At 41.1% G+C, this 23,588-nt stretch overlaps 1 protein-coding gene across 1 annotated transcript in view; it reads left to right on the top strand.

Moving 5' to 3' along the window:
- Nucleotides 1-23,588, top strand: part of EMB2766 (structural constituent of nuclear pore) — a 47,614-nt gene that overhangs the window by 13,123 nt on the left and 10,903 nt on the right. The window contains exons 5-6 of the mRNA XM_010260544.3: nt 112-189; nt 23,282-23,385. Of these exons, the coding sequence (XP_010258846.1) occupies nt 112-189; nt 23,282-23,385 (182 nt within the window). The remainder of the gene's footprint in view (nt 1-111; nt 190-23,281; nt 23,386-23,588) is intronic.

The following is a 23,588-nucleotide window of genomic DNA, read 5'->3' as shown; positions in this document are numbered from 1 at the left end:
TTTTACATTTATCAATGTTTTTGATAGTTGCATGTATTATTTGACCTTATGTTGAATTCTTTTTATCAATATTCTAGCTTGTGATTTTTATGTGCATATTTTTAATATCAGATTGAAGTAGCAAAAGTAGTTGAGACACAAGCTAACTTGGAGCGACAATTGGAGTTGATTGAGACTCATCAACAAGAGGTATGCGATTTACTAGAATGACTTTTGTAGTTCAATGGCCCCATTTCCCACAAGCACCTTAGTGTTGTTGTTTTAAATGTCTTAAGATAAATGTTCACATCCTGTGTGTGTAGGGATTAGGTTTTTAGTTGGGCAATTCAGTGAGCTTCCCTAAACAATCAAAGAATCTTACACATGACAAATTAGTTTAGAGCTTAAAAGATGTCTTCAAAGTCCTCTACCCACCCTCTATTCATGGGCCTGGTATTTGCTGTACATCTTTGATTTAAATGCAACATTTTGGTTTGACAGCATACTGCTCGTACAGTTTCTTTGTATCCTTTTGGATGCATTGAGTTTCAGAATTAATACAGTTATTCATTATTGATCCGAAAAAAGCTCTGTTTTTGATAATTAAAAAATCTCACTTTGGGATTGAGCATGTTGCCAATCTAGTGGGTCTCCTATCTGATTGGATAGTCTGGATCAATCACAAGATCCCTCCATGTGGCAAAAATAGATGGGCTCATGTAAGGAACCTTTTTCCATATATGGGTTATTGCAAAGGAGAATGATCATACTATTGGGTTTGAATAAACAGCTTCTACTTGGGGGCTAAGGTGGTTCTCATAATCCTCTCAGTGGCCTCTTCATGGAGTAAAGTTCACTTAAAACACCTGCTTTTTGGCCAAATCATGGGCTTGTTTGGGGGGGGGGGGGTTTCTTGAATTGTAAAATCAAAACTTTGGACTCTTTGTATACTAGCAAGCAAACCCATTCAAATCCAAGTTGAGGTCAATGTTAAATGTTGGTCTAGGGTTGGCCCTCAAACCCACCCAACCCATATAGTTTATACCAATGTTTTATTAGACAGGGTCAAAAGAGTCTCAAGGATATTTAATAGGAAGTAAGGGAGGGATTTAATGGGGTGGGAGGAGATGTTACAAATATTGGCTGTTGAGGGGGGGGGGTGTTAAGAATGATTTTATTAGAGAAGAGTATGATAGATTTTAATAGAGAAAATTAAGACATAAGAGGGTTTTTAATATTTCACATGTCTGAAGGAGAGAAGGGGAGACTGTTTGAGGCCTCTGGTGTGAGACCCTTGGTTCTCCAGGCTCTCCTCCAGCGTACAGTTGTGAAGTCTGAAGATTAGGGAAGCCAAACTGGCAACAATTTTGTTGGAGTTATTCATAAAAAAAAAAACAATTCTGTTGGTGTTTTGGAGCTTCTTCATGTCCTAGATAGTGTTTGTTTGGATCCTCTAAAGCCAGATAAGAGGGTTTGGTCTCCCCACCCAAAAGGCATCTTTACTTGTGCTTATTTCGTCAAGGCACTTTGCTCTCCCCCTACTCAAGATGTTTGTCCAGTCAAGGAGTTTTGGATTAGACCCATTCCTTCTAAAGTTATTCTGTTCTGCTGGAAGGTGTTTCATGGGAAGATCAATACTTTAGATTGTTTTTTTTTTTTGATGAATGATAATAAATTTATTAATTCAGAAGCAGATTTAGAGTGAGTTCATACAACATCCCAGGGAGAGACGTGAGCTGCCGCCCCTCCTTGAATCTTACAAGTAAACTAGGAAAGAAAAGCAAGAATCACAACTGAGCCCAAAACAATTCTTCCCTATTTACCCCTTGCTTAGCTAACACATCTGACAAAGTATTTTCTGATCTCCCCACCCACTGTACAGTGACCAACATATTCCTTGTCAACCAACTAAATTTCTTCATTTCATTCTTGTAACGCCACATAGCCTCTTCAGGATTTTTCAACCAACCCACCACCACTTTGGAATCCCCCTCGATTGTTAGGTGTTGTACCCCTAGCTGGTTTGCAAATTGCACCCCTTGTACAACAACTAAAAGTTCTGCCTTGATGGAGTCCCCAATTCCCAAGGGACCTGAGTAGAGCAACAAAATCTCTCCCTTTTCATTTCTCAAAGCACCCCCCATTCCGGATAATCCTGGATTACCCATGCTACTTCCATCGAAGTTCAACTTCAGTGAGCCTTCGGATGGAGGAGACCGGCTTGTAATGGATTTGTCCTTTAGAGATGAACACCTCGCTACTACTGACCAATTTCTCCAAAGGTCATTGAAGGAGAATTGATGAAAGATTTCCAAGGTCTTCAGCCAAGGTATTGCCCTATTTAACACACAGTCTTTCAATTCCTGACTGCTCCTTTCCTTTTCTTGAAAAATTCTAATATTCCTTTCTTCCCAAAGAGTCCAGATTAAGGCAGCACGAGCACATCTCCACATAATTCTCCCTATTGTTGTAGGCCAATAAAAGGTAGAATGGTTGAAGAGCATGTGAACTTCTACTGGTAGACTCCAACTACTCCCAAACAACGAAAGTAGCCAAGCCCAAAGGTCTGCAGAAAAGGGACATGATATTAATAGGTGGTAACAATCCTCACCGTGAGGTCTACAGAGGATACACCAATTAGGAGAAATACAGAGGAAATGTCTTCTCTTTTGTAGGTTGTCTAGAGTGTTTACTTTCCATGGAATACTTCCCAACAAAACACCATAATTTTTTGGGGAATTGGCCTGCACCAAATTTCTTTTGACGGAAAGGGTTGGTGAGTAGAAAGTTGAGAGATGGACTTGAAGAAAGAAGCACAAGTGAAGGTTCCATTGGGTCTAGGAGTCTATACCCTCTTATCTGGCTTGGAGGGATCCAAACAAACCTGATTAAGACAACCAAGCAAAACAGAAAGAGATTCAATTTCGTCATCCCTAAGTCCTCTACGAAACCCAAAATCCCAAGTAGGATCTAAGGGTGTTCCCAAAGGTGAGACAAATTTTGAGACCACCTCTTTTTTGTACAAAGAAACAAAAAATAGCAAAGGGAACAAATCCTTTAAAGGTGTGTCTCATACCCAAATATCCTCCCAAAAATGAACAGTGTTGCTAGAACAAACTTCATACATGATAAAATTGAGGAATTGAGGAAGGGTGTTGTGAATGGCCTTCCAAGGTGCTGCTAGGTTAGCTTGCCTTGATGGACCAACATCCCATCCATTCTTTGACCTCCCATGAATGCTTCCCACCACCTCATGCCACAATCTCTCTATTTCCAATGGCCATCGCCACAACCATTTCCCTCACAGAGCTTGATTTTTTCTAGTTACCCTCCCAAGTCCCAAATCCCCCTCTTCTTTACTTTTGCACACAATTTCCCAATTAACCAAGTGATCCTTTTTTTCTTGTCCCGGCTCCCATAAGAAATCTCTCATCAACATCTCCAGTTTCCTAGCTTCCCTAACTGGTATCCTAAAAGCAGACAAAAAATAGGTAGGTAAGTTAGCCAAGGTAGCTCTTATTAGGGTAATTCTCCCTCCTAAAGAGACATAATTCCTCTTCCATGAGGCTAATCTCTTCTCAAACTTTTCTATCACTGGGGTCCAAAATCTACTCTCCCTAGGATTTGCCCCTAAAGGAAGCCCTAAATATGACATAGGCCAAGTAGAGGTGGAACACTCAAGACACTCCGCAATAGCCTCGACCTCCCCTACCTCCAAATTTATACCCGCTATGCAGCTCTTTTCCAAATTTATTCTCAAATTAGAAATACTTTCAAATCCTTTGATTAGCTCCTTTAGGTTTTCTACCTTTTCGCTAAAACCTCCTTCACAAAAGATCATTAGGTCATCTGCAAACTGAAGGTGGGTAACGGGGACTTGGTATCTCCCTATTCTCCAACCCCTAATGGCATCTTCATTGTCAGCCTTAGTAATGATCCTACTAATCACATCAGCTACTAAGGTAAAAAGGAAGGGTGAGAGTGGATCCCCTTGCCTGACACCCCTGCAAGCTGGAAAAAAGTCCCTCACCATACCATTTACCAGAATAGAGTAGTGACAAGTATTGATACACCCAAAAATCCAACTACACCACTTGTCCCCAAATCCATAGTTTCGCATAACCTCTAATAGAATCTTCCAGTCCACCAAATCATAGGCCTTTTCAAGATCCAATTTACAAATGAAACCTCTCTTCCTAGACCTTTTCATTTCCTCCACACACTCATTCGCAATTAAGATCTGATCTGTTATTTGTCGCCCTTGAATGAAAGCCCCTAGGGTTTCACTAATGATAGAAGGGAGGACTGTTTTGATCCTCAACGAGAGCACTTTAGCCAGAATTTTATAGATGCTTGTCACCAGACTAATAGGCCTATAATCTTTTGGGTGGTTGGCATCATTCTTCTTAGGTATCAAAGCAAAAAAGGTGGCATTAATTCTAGGGCTTATAATGTGACTGTCTGCAAATTCCTTAAAGACTTCAACTAAATCCTCTTTCAACACCTCCCAACAGTCTTGATAAAAACCCATTGTAAAGCCATCTGGACCTAGAGCCTTGGATCTATCCATTAGAAAGACGGTTTTCTTAATCTCTTCTTCCTCAAAATCCCTTTCCAGCCACCTTGCCACTCCGTCATCAATTCTTGGCCATTCCACCCCTTCCACGATTGCTCTCTCACTCAAGGTTCTTCTATAAATCGATTTGAAGTGGTCCACAAATTTTCTGGCTATGTCATCCTGGTTGGTAATCACCTCCTCTCCTATCTCTCGCTTGGTCACAAGATTCTTTCTTCGTCTCCCATTTGCCAAATCATGGAAAAATCTAGTGTTCCCATCGCCTTCCTTAATCCACTTGTGTCTAGATTTTTGTCTCCAACTGATTTCTTCCCTTAGTTACACCTCTTCCAAATCCTTTTTCAATTGTCTTCTTAACACTCAGTCCTCCTCAGTCAACCCATTTTGAGATTCCTTTACATCCAAGTTTTCTTTTCGAGAGATTAGGCACAATTTTTGCTCCTCAATTCTACCAAAATGATCTCTATTCCACTCTTTTATTTTGTCTCTCAACCTTTTTTAATTTCTTATGAAACTTGACCCCTTTCCATCTTACCCCCCTCTCCTCCTCACCCCATCATTCCTTCACATTTTTCACAAAATCTGGATTGGTAAGCCACATATTTTTCGAATCTTAAAGGTTTGGGTCCTATAGGAAAAAACTCAGTACCTATCTGGATAGGACAGTGATCGGAGGTGACCCTGGGTAACGCTCTAGCAACCAAGTTTTCCAAACTATTCTCCCAGGCAAGGTTAAATAAGAACCTGTCCAACTTCGAACACAAAGGGGTTTCCTGAAGGTTGGACCAAGTGTAACTGGCTTGTAGCAGAGGTATTTCCTTTAGTTCACATTCTTCAATAAAACCATTAAATTTCCTCATGCTTGTGGTAATTACCTGTTGGGGATTACTGGTTTGATCAGAGAATCTAATGACATTAAAATCCCCGCCCAGGCACCAAGGGCCATCCCATAGCCCCTTGATTGCATATAGTTCCTCCCACATCTCATTTCTCTCTCTATAGGAATTAGGGCCATAAACATTGGTTAAGACCCATACACACCCATTCTCTACATTCTTACACTTAATGGAAACTGAGAATCTGCCTACCAATTCTTCCACTACTTCCACCACATCCTCCCTCCACAGTGTTACGATCCCCCCCGAGACTCCACAAGAAGGAGATGAGCTCCAACCTAAACCTCTAGACCTCCAAAAACTCCTCACCCATCTCCCATCTAATTCCATCATTTTGGATTCTTGTAACAACACAATATCGGGTTTTTCCCTTCGGAGTAGGTCTTTGATCACCCTTCTCTTTCTTGCACTCCCTAACCCTCTTACATTCTAGCTAATAATTTTCATCGAGACAAAATAGCAAAAAAAACCCATGAAAAGGCCATAATCTCCTCATTTAGGCCCTTCCTCCTATCCCTTCTACCACTGAATTCTAAATCCCCCTCAATGTCTGAGATTAGCCTTTCCACTTCATATCTTTTTTTCTTCTTTGTTCCTTCCCCCCCCCTTCCTAATACAACAATCATCCTTTTTCTTTTCTCCATCCTTTCCAGCCAATGTTTGAGGAAGAATTCTACCCTACTCACACTTATTTTGGCTACAACATCTCTCTAAGAATCCTTCCTTTTTTTTTAGTTCCTCCATTGTACAAATCAACTCCCAAATTCTGTCCGCCTCCCCCTTACTATTTCCTTCCATCACCGTCTCTCCTCCTTCCACTATCACCCTCTCTCTTGCATCAGAACCTCCTGGATGGGAAGCTGGAATATCTGTTACAGGCATAGCAGACAAGTTAGTACCTAAAAAAGAATTGACACCCATACCTGGTAGGACTAGAATCACTGGAATTGAGTTGCTGACAGGCGACACATGGTTTTAAGGCCTTTCCCCTTTTTGGACAAAGTTGTGAAGTAGACATAGTGAAAGAATCATTTCCTGACGACCTACCCACTTGGAAAACCTTTCTTTGTGTTTCTCACGCTGGAATACCCACATCCATCCTCACGGCCGATTCTTGTCCCTTTCCACTAGACCTGTTCATGGGCCGGGCCGGGCTAGGCTTTCATTCTGTATTAATACAATTTTCCAAGGCCCGAGCCCGAGATTGGCCCGACCATCGGGCCTACAACTTGGGCTCGAGCCCAGCCCCGAGCCCGAAATTTAGCCCATATTGTTAGTGGCTGAATAGAGAGAGAGATTATAAAGAAAAGAATAAAAAATGTATATATTAAATTATAAATATATATTTTAATAAATATTATATTTTATATAATATATAAAATACATATTATATATTTTATAAAATATATAATGCTGAGTCGGGCCGGGCCGGGCTCAGGTCGGGTTTTTTTGACAAATCCCGAGCCTGGCCTGAAACACAGTTGGGCTTACTGTGTTAGGCCCGAGGTCAGGCCCGCGGGCCTAATTACATGACCAAGCCCGACCGGGGTGCGGGCTAGGCCGGGCCGGGCCATCGGGCTACCCGGCCCATAAACATGTCTACCCTCCACCAACATCCTGTAATTCATTAGACTCAAGGTCAGCTCCCTCGACGAAGGGAGGAGTTTTCACAGCTTTAGGACCATTTTCTTCACCATTTCTAGTCTTCCCGCCACCTGCCTCTTCAATCTCTTCCTCTAAAAACAACAACTCTGTATGCAAACTTTCTATTTCAAGTAAATCATTGTTGCTTTTCGGAGACAAGACTTCCCAAACTTAAAGTTTCGTCTCTATCAGAATCATCACTGCTGTTTTGTTCACTCAACCAATCTTCAAACCCTGTTCTGTTCAAATCACTAGTCTTCAGGTATCTCAAGTTGCGCCTATCTGGTGAGAGACGGTTCGCCAGGTTGGATGGGACCCACTGTAGAGAGCCTCGAGACTGAGAGTCTTGAGATTTTGCGTCTGAACTGTTCGATCAAAAGGAGGGATTTGGGATAGAAGAAGATAGACGCTTAATCTCGTCTATTAGCTCATCCCTCCTCCCAGTCACGTGCTTACTTAAAGGGTCCCTTGGCCCATCTGTCTTTTAATGGGCCTTGGGCTCAACACTTGTAATATAAGAACCCAACTTTAAAGCCTTTACTTGAGTTGCCTACTCCGGCCCACTAGAAAAGGGATCCACTCAACTGGGCCCATTTTCTAAGTCTTTTCCTCCCACGTGATCTCTTAACAAATCATGCCTCCCTGTTTTAATGGTTGAACCGTCAACCCTCCTTGTCTGAGGTTGCTGGTTCATCCCTCTCCCTTTAGACACTAGTAAATTTTTGTCTATTTCCCCTGACACCACTTGCGCAAAAGATCTGCCATTTGTCATAGCCTTTTCTTGCTTTCTACAGGTTTGACCTTCCATCTGCCCCAAAGCTTTTTGGCTTCCCAGAATTTGTTGGCCCTTTTTAGTGAAACATTCCTTCCCATTTGAATTAACCAATCTCACAAGTCCACGTAATGCTTCTTCTTCCTCTTTCTCCCCTCCTACCTTACGAGCCTCCTTCCACAGCCTTGCTTCAATGGAGGATGCTAGCCACATAGAGACAAAACTCCCCTCTGTTCGTACCTCTACCTTTCGTGGAATGTCTTCTGGCTTCACACCACTTAGCAGGATTGCTACTGAATAAAGATCGCCCCAGAAAGCTCCTTTCAAGATTCCTCCACACAATACTGCTATAGACTCTGGTACTTCTTGTTTCCATAGATGAAATGACAAGCCTATTACACGCACCACCACACCATCTTCGACAAATAAATCCTTGGAGTTGGATGTTGGATTCCATTTAAAGACTGTGGATGATCCGAAATCAGCCTGAACATTGATAGCTGATATTTCCAATTCATTCTCTATTGGATCTAGGAGGGCTTTACAGTTAGTTATCGAAGGGGGTTACTATGAAGACACTCTTCAGCTTCAACCTGGTTGCCAGTAAGTCAGCTACCCTCCTCCAATCATTAACCTTTTCCTTGGCTTGTATCACAAACTTACTATCCCACTCTTCTCTCTCTAGACTTCCCACCATTCTGCATTGGCCTTTTGTTTTTTCCATGACCACTGGCCCTTGTTCTACCCTGCTGTTGCTGAGATATGCCTTCTCCTCCCTTGTGGAGGCTTTTTTATCATTTGCTACTTTTTGAGCTAAAAACTCTTTGAACAACCAGTCAACTTCCTCCCATCCTTGGTTCTGTTTTCCTGCTGGTAGACACACCAGTTGCCTTCGTCCCTTACCAAAAATTTCAGCCAAAGCTATGAAGAATCCTTTTCTATTCCTCTTACATTCAACAACATATCTTCTCCCTTCTAATGTACTAAAATCCTGCCAGTTCATCTGCTTACCTTTTGAACAGGCTCCAGCTATGAACTCTCTTAGCCACTCGATCACTTCTAATCCTTCCAGCAATATTGTACCCTTTTTCGCTTCCCTTACCTTCAGGCTTACCTTCCCCTTGATTCTCATCTCTTTGAACAGGAAATTTTTTGCTTCTATCTTCAAGGATCTCCTCCGCTGACCTGCCTGCACGAACTCCATTTCTCTAACGAACTCACCTCTGGAAGGTCTTCTTCCCATTAGCATGACTTTAGAGGACTGTGTGGGAACGATGGAGGCTGTTGTTCTCTCTCAGTTCGATACTTCGATTCTCTTGTCAATGTAAATTAATACTTTAGATTGTTTGCAGAAGAAAAAGCCTTTCATATGCCTATCCCCTAACTGGTGTATTCTTTGCAAAGTCAATGCTGAGGGTTGCTTCCACTTACTAACTTCCTGTTCTTTTGCTGTGGCTATTTGGGATTGGATTTTTGCCTTGTTTGGATGCAAGTGGAACTGGCCTTCAAATGTAAGTTTGCTTTTTGACCCCTCGACCTTTGTATGGCCCATTAGAGGAGGGAAGACTATGTGGAAATGTATTAGAGCTGCAGCAGCTGCTGCACTTTGGACAATTTGAGAAGAAAGAAATGCAAGAATCTTTCAAGAAAAGGAAAGAAGCCTCTTACTTGTTAAGGAATGTATCCTAACAAGAGCAATTAACTGGCTGAGAACTTTGGATTTTTTCCGCTGTGTTTCCTTTGATGACTTTTATGAAACTAGTCAGTAGTGGCAAACAACTCCTCCAGGAAAGAAAAAGTCATTGTAGATTGGACTTCGCCACCTGATGAATGGGTTAAACTGAATTTTGATGGTAGTAGTCAAGGAAATCCTGGTCCCTCAGGCATCGGGGGTATTGAGAGATAAGGACAGTAATATCTTGGCCTTATACTCTGGTCTTGTGGGAATAGGAGACTCGATCAATGCTGAACTTTTGGAAGCTCTACAAGGTATTCAGATAGCAAATCAAATAGGAGTGGAGCTTCTTCTAATTGAAGGAGATTCTAAAGTGGTTATGGCCTGTGGGCTGGTTAACAGACCCGAGCTCAATAATTTGGTGCTACAAGGACTTCCTGAAGAAGGCAAGCTGGTTAACAAGCAATATGAGTGTTAGTACATAGTGGGTGAGAAGGTCAGCAAATACTATGGCTGATAGTCTCGCTAAACAGGGGGTCTTGAGGGAACATGGGAACATCTGTATTGGGCAACCTTGTAATGATTTGGTTGTTACACTTTTACTTTCAAGAGAGGTAGCATCTCGTGCCACTCTTTGGCACGAGAGAGGGAGGTTGTAACGAGATCATCATAATTGCAGCTGATGGAGGTTCTAACTTGTTGCTTGGGTGATCTTTATGGAGTTTAGTCGGTAAAACTTTAAGCAGTGGGAAGCCATGATCTTTTCTGTCACTAACCAGGTGAAAATAGCTTTATTGCCTTCAACAAACTAAGGCCTTGCTTGGATAGTTCTAACATTATTAACCCCACAGGGAGAGCTCTAAGTTCAGATACTGGAACATCTTTCTCACCAATTGGGCTGCTGAAAGCCCACAAAAGCCTGCCATTAACATTGAAAAGTAATTCTCAGTTCCAGTCCCCCTGCTATCATCAATGTCTCCACAACTCTCATAAAACCCATTTATGATGTATGATTCTTGTTAAATCTCCATTTGAGATCATAAGATGGATGCCCTGCAACAAGGCTTTTATTTCAGTTTTAAGGGAGGCACTGATCCAATTGGGCCTCATACAGTGATTTAAAAGGTGTGCCTAGGCGCAGCCCTTTCAAAAGGCGTACGCTTGGTGTGCATTGCTTCAAACATTTTTTTTTTTTAAATTTTTGTGCATTGCTTCAAAAGGGCGCACGCCTCGCCTTGTGCCTTGTTCCTCAGGCGCAAATTGACCTCTGTGCCTTTTTTGCGCCTTGTGCTTTTAAAACACTGGCCTCATAAGGGAAGGATGGTCTTTTTTTGAGAGAAGGAAAAGTATGATTGGATGGCATTATCTGTCAAGTTCCTAATAAATACTCCCTGCATTCTTGGTGGCTCTGAGTTCACTAGGGATCAACCATCACAATTTAGCATTTGGATGGGCTAACAACATCAGTCTTTCCTAAACTGAAATAGTGTGTGATTATTTAAGGAACCCTACAGGCTACCAATATGGCCAAAAAAGTACACAAACTGCATGGGGACATTTGCCTAAACGTCGATAAGTCAAATGCCTTGTATAAAACCTGTGCTTACAAGTGTAGCAGGTTCTAGTCTCTTGGAGACATGGCTATTGTTTACCTGATTGCTTTTTGTCTAGTTGGTACTTACTCCTAGCTTAGTAAGAGAAAGATTATATGCAAGATTTTCAAGAATAAGAATGATAATTTCTCATGCCTATTAGATTGATTTGCCAGTTCAGTTGGTATTGATTCTAGTTTTGATGTTTTTGATCTAGAGCGATCTTGGTGGTAATGATGAATTGATGATGATGGCAGAGAATACTTGCCAAGCAAGGGTTTGATTGCTGTACAAACTAAAGTTCATTACTTGGTTTATTTGGAAAGTGACAAGAAAGAAGATGATACAGAGATCAACAATTAAAATTTGCATGTTAATCTTTTCAGGTGTCTAGACAAACTTGAGGGCTAGTTCCCTTCAAGTAGGGGTACTGATGCAAACACAATTCACAGGATTACAGGATTACCCCCAAGTCAATAGAAGTGTCACTAAAAGAAATAGACAGCATGACTGGTTTTCAACAGTAGCTAGTTCTTTATTTTTGGGGTCTATTTGGGATCTTGTATCTTATCATCCAATTGCTAGGTTGCCTAAGATTTTGGATATGTTCTGGTTCTAAGAATCTCCTTCCTGTTCAAGGTTTGATTTGAGTGCATTAGTTGTGTCAGGATGGCTGTTTGGAAGAAACGAAAATTTCTGTAATTCAGTGTATAAAACAATTTCTTTATGTAAGCTGTTCTGTTTTTTATGATGTAAAGCATGAGCCTAGAAGCTGTATTTTATCCAAAACTTTTGACTTTATTAAGTGAAACTGTTATCATTCATGAGTCTCTTCTTAGATTTTGGAGTAACCACTTCGAGTGCTTGTAAATGTTGTATATTTATTGTGGTCAGTGTGGGAGGAAAGAAACAATAGGATCTTTAAAGGCAGATGTAGATCCAAGGAAGAGGTTGTGAAAGGAATAACTACTAAGGTTATCCATTGGTTGAAATCCTGTGATCTTTTTAAGGATTTCTCAGTTGAAGACATTTATAGAGGTTGGGGTATTGTGGCATCTACTACTACTTCCAAAGCTATGATACAGGAAGTTTGGTCCTCACCGGCACAACAAAGGGTGAAACTGAACTTTGATGGAAGCTCTATAGGTAATCGAGGCCCATCTGGTATATGAGGTGTTTTCTGAGATAATGAAGGCAAGATAGTGGCTTTGTTTTCAGGTCCATTCGGAGTTGGAGATTCCTTAAGAGCAGAAATCTTGGCACTGCATCAAGGTGTAAAACTGGCTAAACAGTTGGGGCTACAGCAGATTGAGATAGAGGGAGACTCCAAGTTGGTAATTGGGTGGATATGCAATCAGGGCAGCTGGGAATTTGGCAATGTAAACAGCTGATAAGTGAAGTTTTTAGCATAACAAGGGAGGTGGGTGTTTGGTTCAAGTGGGTAAGGAGATCAGCAAATGGTTTTGCTGACGCCCTAGCAAAACAAGGGACTGTAAGGGAGAGTCTTTTTTGGGCAGTGCTGTAATGTTTGATGTTTATTGGATCAACCTTTTCTAATAAGGGTTGAATTCTGTATTTCAGGTTAATTTATCTCTAATGAAAGTTATCGTTTCTGATAGCAAAAATGTTGTATATTTATTTGCCTAATCTAATATTCATTAACTGTTGATAAAAAAAATCTAATATTTATTAACCTCCTCCCTGCTTCCCCACTCAATATAAAACCAAAAGAATAAGAAACTAAACAGAACTAGTGTAGAGCACATAAGAAATTAGTCTTGGACTTGAACACTATATTTGTCACCTCTAGATATATTTGAAGAGGTCCTAGTATGGTGTTTGACCTGCATGTCCAAACCTCATGGTTGCATGTGATAGAGTTTCTGATCATCTTTGTATAATTTGATCTTAGGATCCATGTACTTTTAGAAGTTGTGATACAATTTATTCTAAATCTAGGACGATATATGATGTCTTTGGTGTTCTCAGTTTATTTAGTGCCATTATTAATAAATGGTTAGTAGGTTTTCTTTTTTGATGGTGGGTTTGTGGATTTTCCTGCCAAATCTAGGATTTTTTTTTGTCACTTAAGCCTCCATGTGTATGTATATATGTGTATTTCTAATATTGTTTCAAAGGTATTGTTGCATTCATACCTGTCTCTTTGACAGGTTCATTGTTTCTTTTCTTGCATCCTTTTGTGTGTTCCTAATAATTTTTGGGTAAAAGACTTGAACTTCCCTTCACATTTCTCACAAATGCTGAAACTTCCCCTCTCTTTTCAATTTGGACTAAGACCTCCCTTGTTGGGTGATGTCCTCAGACAAAGACCTCCCCTCCGTTAGCAATCTGTCAAGATCAGTTTGCATGTGGCATCATGTATGGGTGATTTTTTTTTTGTTTGAAAACCCAGTTTTGCCCTTTCATAGTTCATTTTATTTTGTTATCCGAAACATCATTGGACAAAAACCTCTCCTTGGAGAGGAAGCTCACACACAGCAGTGAAGATTCACCCTTTAACAAAGATTTTGTTGATCGACATCTAATTCATTATTCATCACCGCAACTCCTGGTTTCTGTTATTGCTACTCAAATATACAAGTCAGTTTTCTTATTTCTCGAAGATCTTCAGCGGGTAGACAAGCTGGTAGCTTGAATGCTGTTTGATCAGGTGCTTGATATCTGCAAGTTTCAAGTGAATGTGCATTGAGGGAGAAAGGAACATGGACCATTGAGGCACATTCACTGATCGAGTGAATGTGCATATTCACTGGTATTCACTGACCGAATACCATTGGTTGAGTAGCAGGCTGGAAAGATTGACACTCAGACAAAGCATAGGCTGAAAGGAACAGGGAGGGAAAACAATAATGGAGTTTACGCAGAAAGCAACATGGAGAAGAGTTCTGAAGGCTGAAGCTAAAAACTTTTCCTTTGAGAGGTTCAAAGTAAAAGGGAATGTAACGTTAAAGATCAGAGAAGTGAGGAAAGCCATGGTTTTGCTGGTAGGTATGGAGGTGATTGAGTGGCTCAAACTGTTCATGAAAGGAGCACTACAGTCAGGCAAACATACAGACTGGAAGAGCTCTAAAGAACAACAAGATCGAAGATACCTAGTAGAAAGAAGATGGAATATAAAGGTAGATTCATTGCTCTGACTGAGTATTTTGGAGAAGGAAAGAAACAACTCGTCTGCTTTCCTGAAGGTAGAAAAGGCATGGTTTGGAGGGAGATAAAAAACATTCTACAGGACTTTTTGAAAGAGATGAAGGAAGGTACCGAGGGTGTTTGGTTTACTGGAGAAGCAAGAGTGTCTCCAAGGGAGAAAGAAGAAAATTCTGGGAACATTCTGGTGAATGGTTTGGGAAGAGACAAGTTGGTTTTCAATACCGAGAAGATAGAATGGGAAAAAAGTTGGTAGTTGAAGTCAAAAAGAAACCAGAAGATTGGAGGGTTGTAGTAGCAGAATGGAGCAGCTACAGTGATGAGGTGCCTCAAACGTGAAGGACTTCTCAGTGGAAGATGGGGTAACCATAAGGCTTGCTGGCCTACCCTTCCATTTATGGAAGCTAGAGTTAATTTCAATCCATTGCTTCCTTGTGCAAAGCTAAACTGGAAGGTGTGTTCCTAAAAGACCTTCGATCAACAGCTATGAGAGTAAGTGGAGTAAAACCAGAAGAAATTCCTAGGAAGATTGAGGTTTATGCTGACAGTGCTTTCTATTCGGTGTGGCTATTGACCTTCATTGAAGCAGCTCTGTGGAAGGAGTCCAGGAGGAAGGAAGATGATGAGGTAGAAGAAGACTACTTACGTGGATCACAAAGACTGGTGCAATTCAAATTAGCTGAAACTATCACAGAATTGGAAAGCTTAAGAAGAGTTAACAAGAAAGGCTTACTAGAAGAGGAAAATGGAAAGAGTGCAAGCAAAGGCAATGCTTCAGAGTTTAAAAGAACTTTTGCAGAGGTGGTGACAGATGTGTTAAATGCAAAACCAGGCTGTCAAGGCTCTTGGATTGGTGGGACTGACAAGGGGGCTGAACAGAGAGAAGTAAAGGTCACTTCAAAAGTCCAAGGAGAGAATGGGCCTAAACGGACCTTAAGTAAAGCAATAAATGGGCCTTTAAAGGGACTTACGAAGCAGGACAAATGTTTGGGTTTGCAAAGTGGGCCATCAGATGGGCCAGGCGGGATAAGTGGTAAAGGGCCAGGTGGGATAAGTGGTAAAGGGTCAGGTGGAATAACTGTTAATGGGCCAGGCGGGACAAGTAGAAATGGGCCAGGCAGATTAGAGAGGAGGTCATGTGACTTTTTAAGTAACCATGTGACTTCAGAAAAAGACAAAAAAGAAAGGGGACAATAACTTGGGTGTATCACCGTCCCGTATCCAATCTGTTTTGAGTCTTTCCTAGCCGAGAAGCTCTGTTATGGAGAAATTTGAATGGAGGCCATGGCTGGTATGCTACTCAACCACCCCTGAACGACAAAATTTGAGGTATGATAGAAACAAAGAGGAAGATGGAGATTTTGACTTGGATTGGGTAAGCTGTGAAGAGGAGAATTAAGAAGAAGAGTCCTATGGCCAGTCTAGTATCGGCAACATTAAAAGCAGTGCACGGAATGTTCTTCTGGAGGATGTAGATTTAGGAACAAGGCTACTCTTCGAAAACTCTTTGTTGACCCCAACCAAACTTTCTTTGGAATCTCAGAAGAGTGACGGTTTGAAAAGTTCTCCCTTGAGAAGTGAAAACACCCCATTCAAAGGCAGAGTAGATCCTTCCCTTTCTGAGAGACAAAACCAGGGTGTTCGTAGAGAATTTACAATTTGTCATTGCTCGGAAACAAAAGCTATAGACAGCTCCCTTTCCCTTGCTAGCTGTTCGAAGGTTAGATTGGAGGAGAACTACCCCAACATCGGCCCTGTTCAGAGTCAGCCTTCTTTGCATGATAGTCCTCCTTTGTTTCTGGGTTCTGGTATGATTTGTCAATTTTTAGATAATTCTATTTGTGTTTCAGCTAACCCTCCCCACCCTCCTGTGTTTGTGGTCTCAGGTGACACCTATTCTTGTCCAGCAACTGCCAATCCTAGTGTGTCGTTGGAGGCAACAGAAGTGTTAGGAGATATTGAGGTTGTAGAGGATCCTAAGGAGGAATGGGAGAGAATCTGGGAGATAATAATGCAGCTCTTTGATCAGTTGGTTCAGGTAGAAATACAGTCTAGAGAAGGTTTGGAGAAGGAAGGTAGTAGTCCAAATCTAAAGTGTTTGAAGGAGGAGAAGGAAGAAAGAAAGAGGGGGTTGAAAGTAAAAAACACAAAAGGAAAAAACAACAGAAAAAAGAGGTATGAGAAAAGAAAAGATTAGAAAATAAGGAGTTAGAGTCTTCAATAAAAAGAAAGAAAAAGATGAGTGAGGTGGAGAGGTTGAGATGTGGAGTTGATTATGAAAAAGGAGGTACAAGCAGAAAGGAAAGGAAATTGGGTTAGGTTAAGAAAAACCTCAAGGGTCTCAACATCTGATTTTCCCATGAAAATAATCAGTTGGAATGTTAGGGGGTTGGGGAGTCAAAGAAAAAGAAGGGTGATTAAGGAAGTTTTTAGAAAAGAAAAGCCGAATATTGTTCTAATTCAAGAAACAAAGTTGGAAGAGGTGGATAGAAGATGGGTTAGAAGTTTGTGGTCAGCTAGAGGTTTAAGTTGGGCTTGTGCACAATCGTGGGGAGTCTCAGGAGGCATCCTAAAAATCTGGAAGAATGAGATGGACTGCATTGAAGAACTGATTGGCAACTTTACAGTCACAATGAAGTTTAGGAGGAAAGAGAACGGGTTAGAATGGGCTTTAACTAATGTCTATAGTTATATAGGGAAAATGAAGAGTTTTGGGAAGTGGGCATTGGTGTTTGGGGGGAGATTTTTTTGTCATTAGATTTCTGAATGAAACAACGAATCCTAGCCATAGGATCACCTCTAGCATGAGGAAATTCAACCTTCTTGTGGAGTCTTTTGAGCTAAGAGAGCTGCCCATGCTACATGCCAGTTTCACATGGTCCAACTTTCAAGAAGAATCCCTGTGTTGTAAGCTAGATAGATTCTTATTCTCTATAGATTGAGAGACTGCTTGGAGGGGAATGGTAGTAAGGGAACTTCCTAGGCCAACTTCGGAACACTATCCAATTAGGTTCTCACAAGAGAAATTGGGAGGAGGACCTTGTCCATTTCGTTTTGAGAACATGTGGCTACTTCATCCTGAATTTGTAAAGAAAGTACAACGGTGGTGGGAAGAAGATCAGGTGGAGTTCAAATGGAAAGGTTATAGATTCTACAAAAAACTACAAGTTCTAAAAGCTAGGATCAAAGAGTGGAACAAAGAGGAGTTTGGATGAGTCGAAGAGAGAAAAGAATGGATTGCTAAAAGGATTTAGGAAATTGATATAGAGGAAGCAGAGAGAAGATTAAGAGTAGAAGAAAGGTGGAACTTGAAACAAGAATTAGAGGAAATCTTAAGAAAAGAGGAGATAAGTTGGAGACAAAAGTCTAGATGCAAATGGCTCAAGGAGGGAGATGGAAATACTAGATTTTTTCATACCATGGCAAATGGTAGGAGGAGGAAGAACACTGTGGAGAGGTTGGAATGGAGAAGTGCTTACAAGGGAGGAAGAGATAGCAAGAGCGTTTGTGGACCACTTTAAAACCATTTATGACAGTCCTAGCAGGATGAGAGAGGACATTTTTGATTTTCAGTGGCAAGTAGGGAGTAGAGAACTAATGGAGGAATTGGAAAGAAATTTTGAGATCAAAGAAGTCAAAAGATGCTGTTTTCTCAATGGAAAGATCTAAAGCCCCAGGTCCAGATGGATTCACGATGGCCTTTTATCAAGATTGCTGGGAAATCATAGGAGAGGATTTAATGGAGGTGTTTTTAGAATTCTTTGAGAGAGGGGGGATTAATTCTGGTGCTAATGCTACTTTTATAGCTCTAGTCCCCAAAAAAATGGAAGCAACACACCCAAATGATTTTAGACCCATTAGTTTGATTGGCAGCATGTATAAGGTCATCTCTAAGGTGTTAGCCTCAAGAATTAAAAAGGTACTTCCTTATTTGATCTCTCCAAACCAGGGAGCCTTTGTGTCTAGGAGACAAATCACGGATCAAGTCCTTATTGTTAATGAGTGTGTTGATTATAGAAAGAGAAAAGGAGAGAAGGGGTTGATCTGCAAACTTGATTTGGAAAAGGCTTGTGACTTGGTAGATTAAGAAACAAAGGTTTTGGAGAAAGGTGGTGTAGATGGGTAAAAGGTTGTGCAACTTCATGCCACTACTCTATTTTGGTGAATGGGGTAGCTAGGGATTTTTTCCCTGCAAAGAGAGGTCTAAGACAAGGGGACCCTCTTTCCCCCTACCTTTTTACCTTAATGGTGGATGTTTTGAGTGTTATGATCTCTAGAGGTGACTCCATAAATATTTTTCATGGGTGGAGAGTAGGGAGGCAAGAAGTAGTGGTTACTCATTTACAATTTGCAGATGATATAATTCTCTTTGTGAGGGAGAGCCTGAGGAGATGATCAATTTGAAATTGTTGGTAGAAGGTTTTGAAAAGGTCTCTAATTTGAGAGTGAATTGGAATAAAAGTTGTGTGGCTAGGGTTAATAGATAGATGAGGAGGTGTCTTCCTTGGCTAGGTTGTTAGGCTATGAGCGGAGTGATTGGCCTATATAATACTTGGGTTTACCCCTGGGGGGAAACCCAAAGTTAGAAAGTTTCTGGTACCCAGTCTTGGAAAGATTCACAAAGAGACTAGTAGGGTGGTAGAGGAATTACATCTCTTTAGGAGGTAGAATCACTTTAATTAAGTCAACCTTAGCAAATTTGCCTGTGTACTTCCTGTCTACCTTCAAAGTGCCTATCAAGGTGGCAAATCAGTTGGAAAAAGTAATGAGAGATTTCCTCTGGGAACTTGGGGACTCAAAAAAGGATCACCTAGTGAAGTGGGAAATGGTCTCTAGGACAAAAGACAAAGGGGGTTTAGGGATTGGAAATATCCATCTAAGAAACATAGCACTCTTAGGTAAGTGGTTGTGGAGGTTTCCCAAGGAGCAAGAAAGTTTGTGGCATAGAGTGATAGAAAGCATACATGGATTGGCAACAAATGGATGGGATGCTGGTATCAACCCAAGCTTCTTGTTCCTCTTCGTGGAAAGACATTGTTGGTATCTTGCCTGCCTTTTCTCCTTTCATCAGGTATGGCGCTTGTTCGGGTAATAAGGTCCTTTTTTGGGAGGACGTTTGGGTTGGGGACCAGCGTCTTAAGGATGAGGCGTGGGATTTAGGGTTCAGGAGAGGGTTGAGAGAGTCAGATATAGGGTTGGCAGATGATATTTTCTCCCTTTAAATTCAGTGTTTTTGGATCATTCTTGTCCTGATAATAGAATTTGGTATGAAGAGTCCTCTGGTTGTTTTTCATGCTCTTTTTTCTTCAATGCTTTAGTGCACTCTTCCAATTTAGTTTACTCTTTTCCTATAAAAGAAGTGTGGAGTGCTCTTGTACCTCCAAAGGTGAGGGATTTTTGTTGGGAAGTGATTCTCCAAAAAATCAACACTTTGGACTTGCTTCAGAAAAAAAGACCGAATTGGTTCTTATCCCCTCATGTTTGTAGCCTTTGCTTGAAGAGTGGTGAGACGGTAAATCATCTATTGATATCTTGTCCTTTTGTTACTCTTATATGGGATTGTTTTCCTCTCTCTTTGGGTGTAGGTGGGTTCCTCCTACAAGCGTGGTGGATCTTTTTGAATCTGGCTTTTTTCGTCAGTCAAAGAAAAGAGGAAGGGTAATGTGGAGAGCAACGAGGGCAATAGTTGTTTGGGCAGTGTGGGTAGAGAGAAATAACAAAATCTTTCAAGGGAAAGAAAAATCAGCACATGAAGTCATAGAAGGGATCACCGTCAAGATCATACATTGGCTGAAATCGCTGGATCTGTTCAAGGACTTCTTTGTAGATGACTTAATTAGAGGGTGGAGTGTGGTAGCAACTTCTTCCTACCCCTCTTTAGCTATTCAAGAGGACTGGTCGCCCCCGTTATCTTTGGATGTTAACTTAAACTTTGATGGCAGTTCTATAGGTAATCCAAGGCCCTCTGGAATTGGGGGTGTCTTTAGAGATGGGGGAGGAAATGTCCTGGCCTGACAGGACTGGGGGACTCTCTTAGGGCAGAAGTTTTGGCACTCCTACAAGGGCTCAAGCTATTCAAGAGGACTGGTCGCCCCCGTTATCTTTGGATGTTAACTTAAACTTTGATGGCAGTTCTATAGGTAATCCAAGGCCCTCTGGAATTGGGGGTGTCTTTAGAGATGGGGGAGGAAATGTCTTGGCCCGACAAGACTGGGGGACTCTCTTAGGGCAGAAGTTTTGGCACTCCTACAAGGGCTCAAGCTGGCTAAACGGCTGGGTTTTCAGTAGTTGGAAGTGGAGGGAGACTTGAAACTGGTAATAGGTTGGATGCAAACAAACAACTTAGGCGCTTGGTCCCTTAGACAACCTGTAAGGTAGATTATGCAACTAACAAGGGAGCTTGAAGTCAGGTTTAAATGGAGTGGGAGATTGGCCAATGCAAGGGCTGGTACTTTAGCAAAGCAAGGAGTTAGTAGGTAGAACCTTTTTTGGGCCTGTTTGTAATCTATGGAGGGGTCACCTTGTTTTTTGAAGGTGATAGTTGTACTAAGTTTCTTAAAGAATTAATGAGAGTTACTGTTTCCAATAAAAAAAAAACTAGAAAAGGTGGTATATATACTTGTTTAATTTGTCCAGTTTGCAACATAAAACTTGAGAATTGAGAAAGGTGCACCATGTAATAGGATGATGACTCTTGGAACAATGTTTTAAAATGCAGAGGTGTGATGCAAGACGCTCCACTACCTAGAGGCGTGAGGTGTAAGCCTCCCAAACACAAGGAGGCATAAGGAGGAGGAGGAAGAAGAGGAAGGCGTAATCCTCCCTGGCCCACTTTCTTTCCCCTTATCTATTCTTCCCTTCCCTCTCCTTTCCCTTTTCTTTCTTTTTCTTTCCCTTCCCTTTCTTTTTCTTTCTTTTCCTTTCATTTTCTTTCCTTTTTTCTTTCTTTTTCCTTTTTTTTTGTCTTTTTATATGTGGTGTGCATAAGGCTTCTTGCCCCTGAGGCGTATGCCTTAGAGGTGTCGGCGCCTCTGGCCTATGCCTCAGGGCGTTTTGGGGGCGTCTCTCTTGGAGGCGCGTCTCTAGGCGTACACCTCCCACGCCTTTTAAAACACTGATCTGCAGTAGAATATAATTTGAGCATGCCAACAGGTTTGATAATTATGAAGATGACCATCTAAATTAAATCGAAGAATGCTTCTTGAGGCAGTTGGATGAAAATGAAGAGTTCACAAGTGATGGCAATGAGATTTAGGAATAACTAAGAATGGAAGTTCAGCCATGAGTACAAGTGATGCCGAAGACTTAGGAATAAGTTATACTTCTATAGGAGAAGCAACCAACAAACAATCCATATATCTTTTCTTTGTCCACTTAGGAATAAGTTATTTTTACCCCCCTTTTTTTACAAATTTATGCCTAGTGTTTTGAACCCTTATTGATCCAACTGGTTGAACTATTCAAACCAGTGTTTTAAAAGGCATGGGAGGCATACGCCTAGAGGCGCGCCTCCAGGTGAGGCTCTCCCAAAACGCCTTGAGGCGTATGCCAAAGGTGCTGGCACCTCTGAAGTGTACGCTTCAGGTGCAAGAGGCGTACACTTTTTTCGACAAGACCCCCCCTTTCAAATAATGTTATGCATCTTTATTCTTCTTAATATAAAAGATTTTTATTAAAAATAAAGAAAAAATGAGATCCCCCTTCCTCTTCATCCTCTTCCTAGCCCCCCTCCTCTTAAGGAGGCTTATGCCATCTTGTGTTCGGGAGGCTTACGCCTCTTGCGTTTTGAACTATGCCTCATGACTCTAGGTAGTGGAACGCCTTGCGTCTGCGTTTTAAAACATTGATTTGAACTGTTAGCTGACCATATTTCTGTGTCCGGTTCTCCTAAAACCCAGACTTTGGTAAAAAAAATTGTTGACCTGGTCAAAATCCATCCGACTTGGGCCATTGAACTGTTGACCTATTCGACTTGGTGATTGGGTCATGGGTTGCACACTAATTGTGCATGCAAACTTCCGGAGGCTAAACTTTGCACTCAGATGTCCAATTGTGATCTTTTTTGATTTCGGGTAACTTTTTGAGATCCATTTGCCTCGAGTGCCAAAGGCGCCTTGCCTCTATTTTTGCCAAAAAAACCTTTGTTGGCCTAAAATGTCGGTTTTTAAAACATTGCTCATGACTGCAAATTGAAGTTAGCCTGTTGGGATGCCGATTTGCCCTTGTTTGCAGTAACTAGTTCATACTATTATTAGTTTATTGGGTCTCTTTAGGGACTTCAAAGAAAACTGCACACCCCTTCTTTTCTTCCTAGGTTTCTGCATTTTGGGTTTCAGATCAATGAAATTTATTTCCACTATGTTGTTTGTTGCTGGTCAATATAAATTTTCTTATTCTGCAAAGAGATATTCTTTAACTTTTCCTGGATTTCAGATCAGATTTGTTTCCATTATGTTGTTGCTTGTTGCTGGTGACAAATAAAATTCTTGCTTTGGTTCTAAAAATGGACTTTAAGAATCTGAAAGGAATAGGGAAGGAATGTTTTACCCACTTGGGCTGCATTTAGTTATCCATTCAGGCCCTTGTTTTGGCTTTTAGTTGCAGTGGTGGTATGAGCTGCGGCGGAGATTGCCATTGTTCAAACATTGAAGATGATGTCTAATTTTCTTTTTTTATTTTATTAGAAACCCATCCCACATAACCCAACATTTAGCCCATAGGGTATAATTGTCTTTTTGACTCTCGCATTAGACATAATGGCTAATGCATTTCAGAGGAGAGGTCTTAGTCCTTTTTAAAAAGAGGGGGGGGTTCTAGTATTTCGCATTAACGTCAAGGGAGGTTTAAGTCTTTTTTCCCATAATTTTTTCCTTGTCAATAAAATAAAATGTTAGTAGTTATTACCCGACCCACTTTCCCCATTGCTTCTACGAGGATATGAGCATCATTATGTGATTGAATTGCATCTCTTTTTCTTGTTAGGTTGATAAAGCTTTGCAAAGTATTGAAGAAGAAGCTGATCGTGTTTACAAGGATGAGCGTGGATTACTTCTTGAAGATGAGGCTGCATCTGCAAGAGATGCTATGTGAGTAAATTGTTTGCTAAATTCATATGGTGTTATCTAACCATCTATGAAGTAGCCTTTTTAAACTTACCTGCAAACCAGTGATCTTGACTGGGTTGTTTGCTAGTTCAATGTTTCTGAGAAATTCTAGGAGATTAAGAAGCTCCCCTCCCTGGAACAACAAAAAGGGAATGCTTCTAACAGAAAAACTATGTATTTGAAAT

Source organism: Nelumbo nucifera, chromosome 6 (genome assembly GCF_055504915.1).
Source record: "Nelumbo nucifera cultivar China Antique chromosome 6, China Antique-T2T, whole genome shotgun sequence".
NCBI classification, from domain to species: Eukaryota; Viridiplantae; Streptophyta; class Magnoliopsida; order Proteales; family Nelumbonaceae; genus Nelumbo; species Nelumbo nucifera.
Note: the sequence above shows the minus strand (reverse complement) of the source record. Positions and strands in the feature narration are given on the sequence as shown.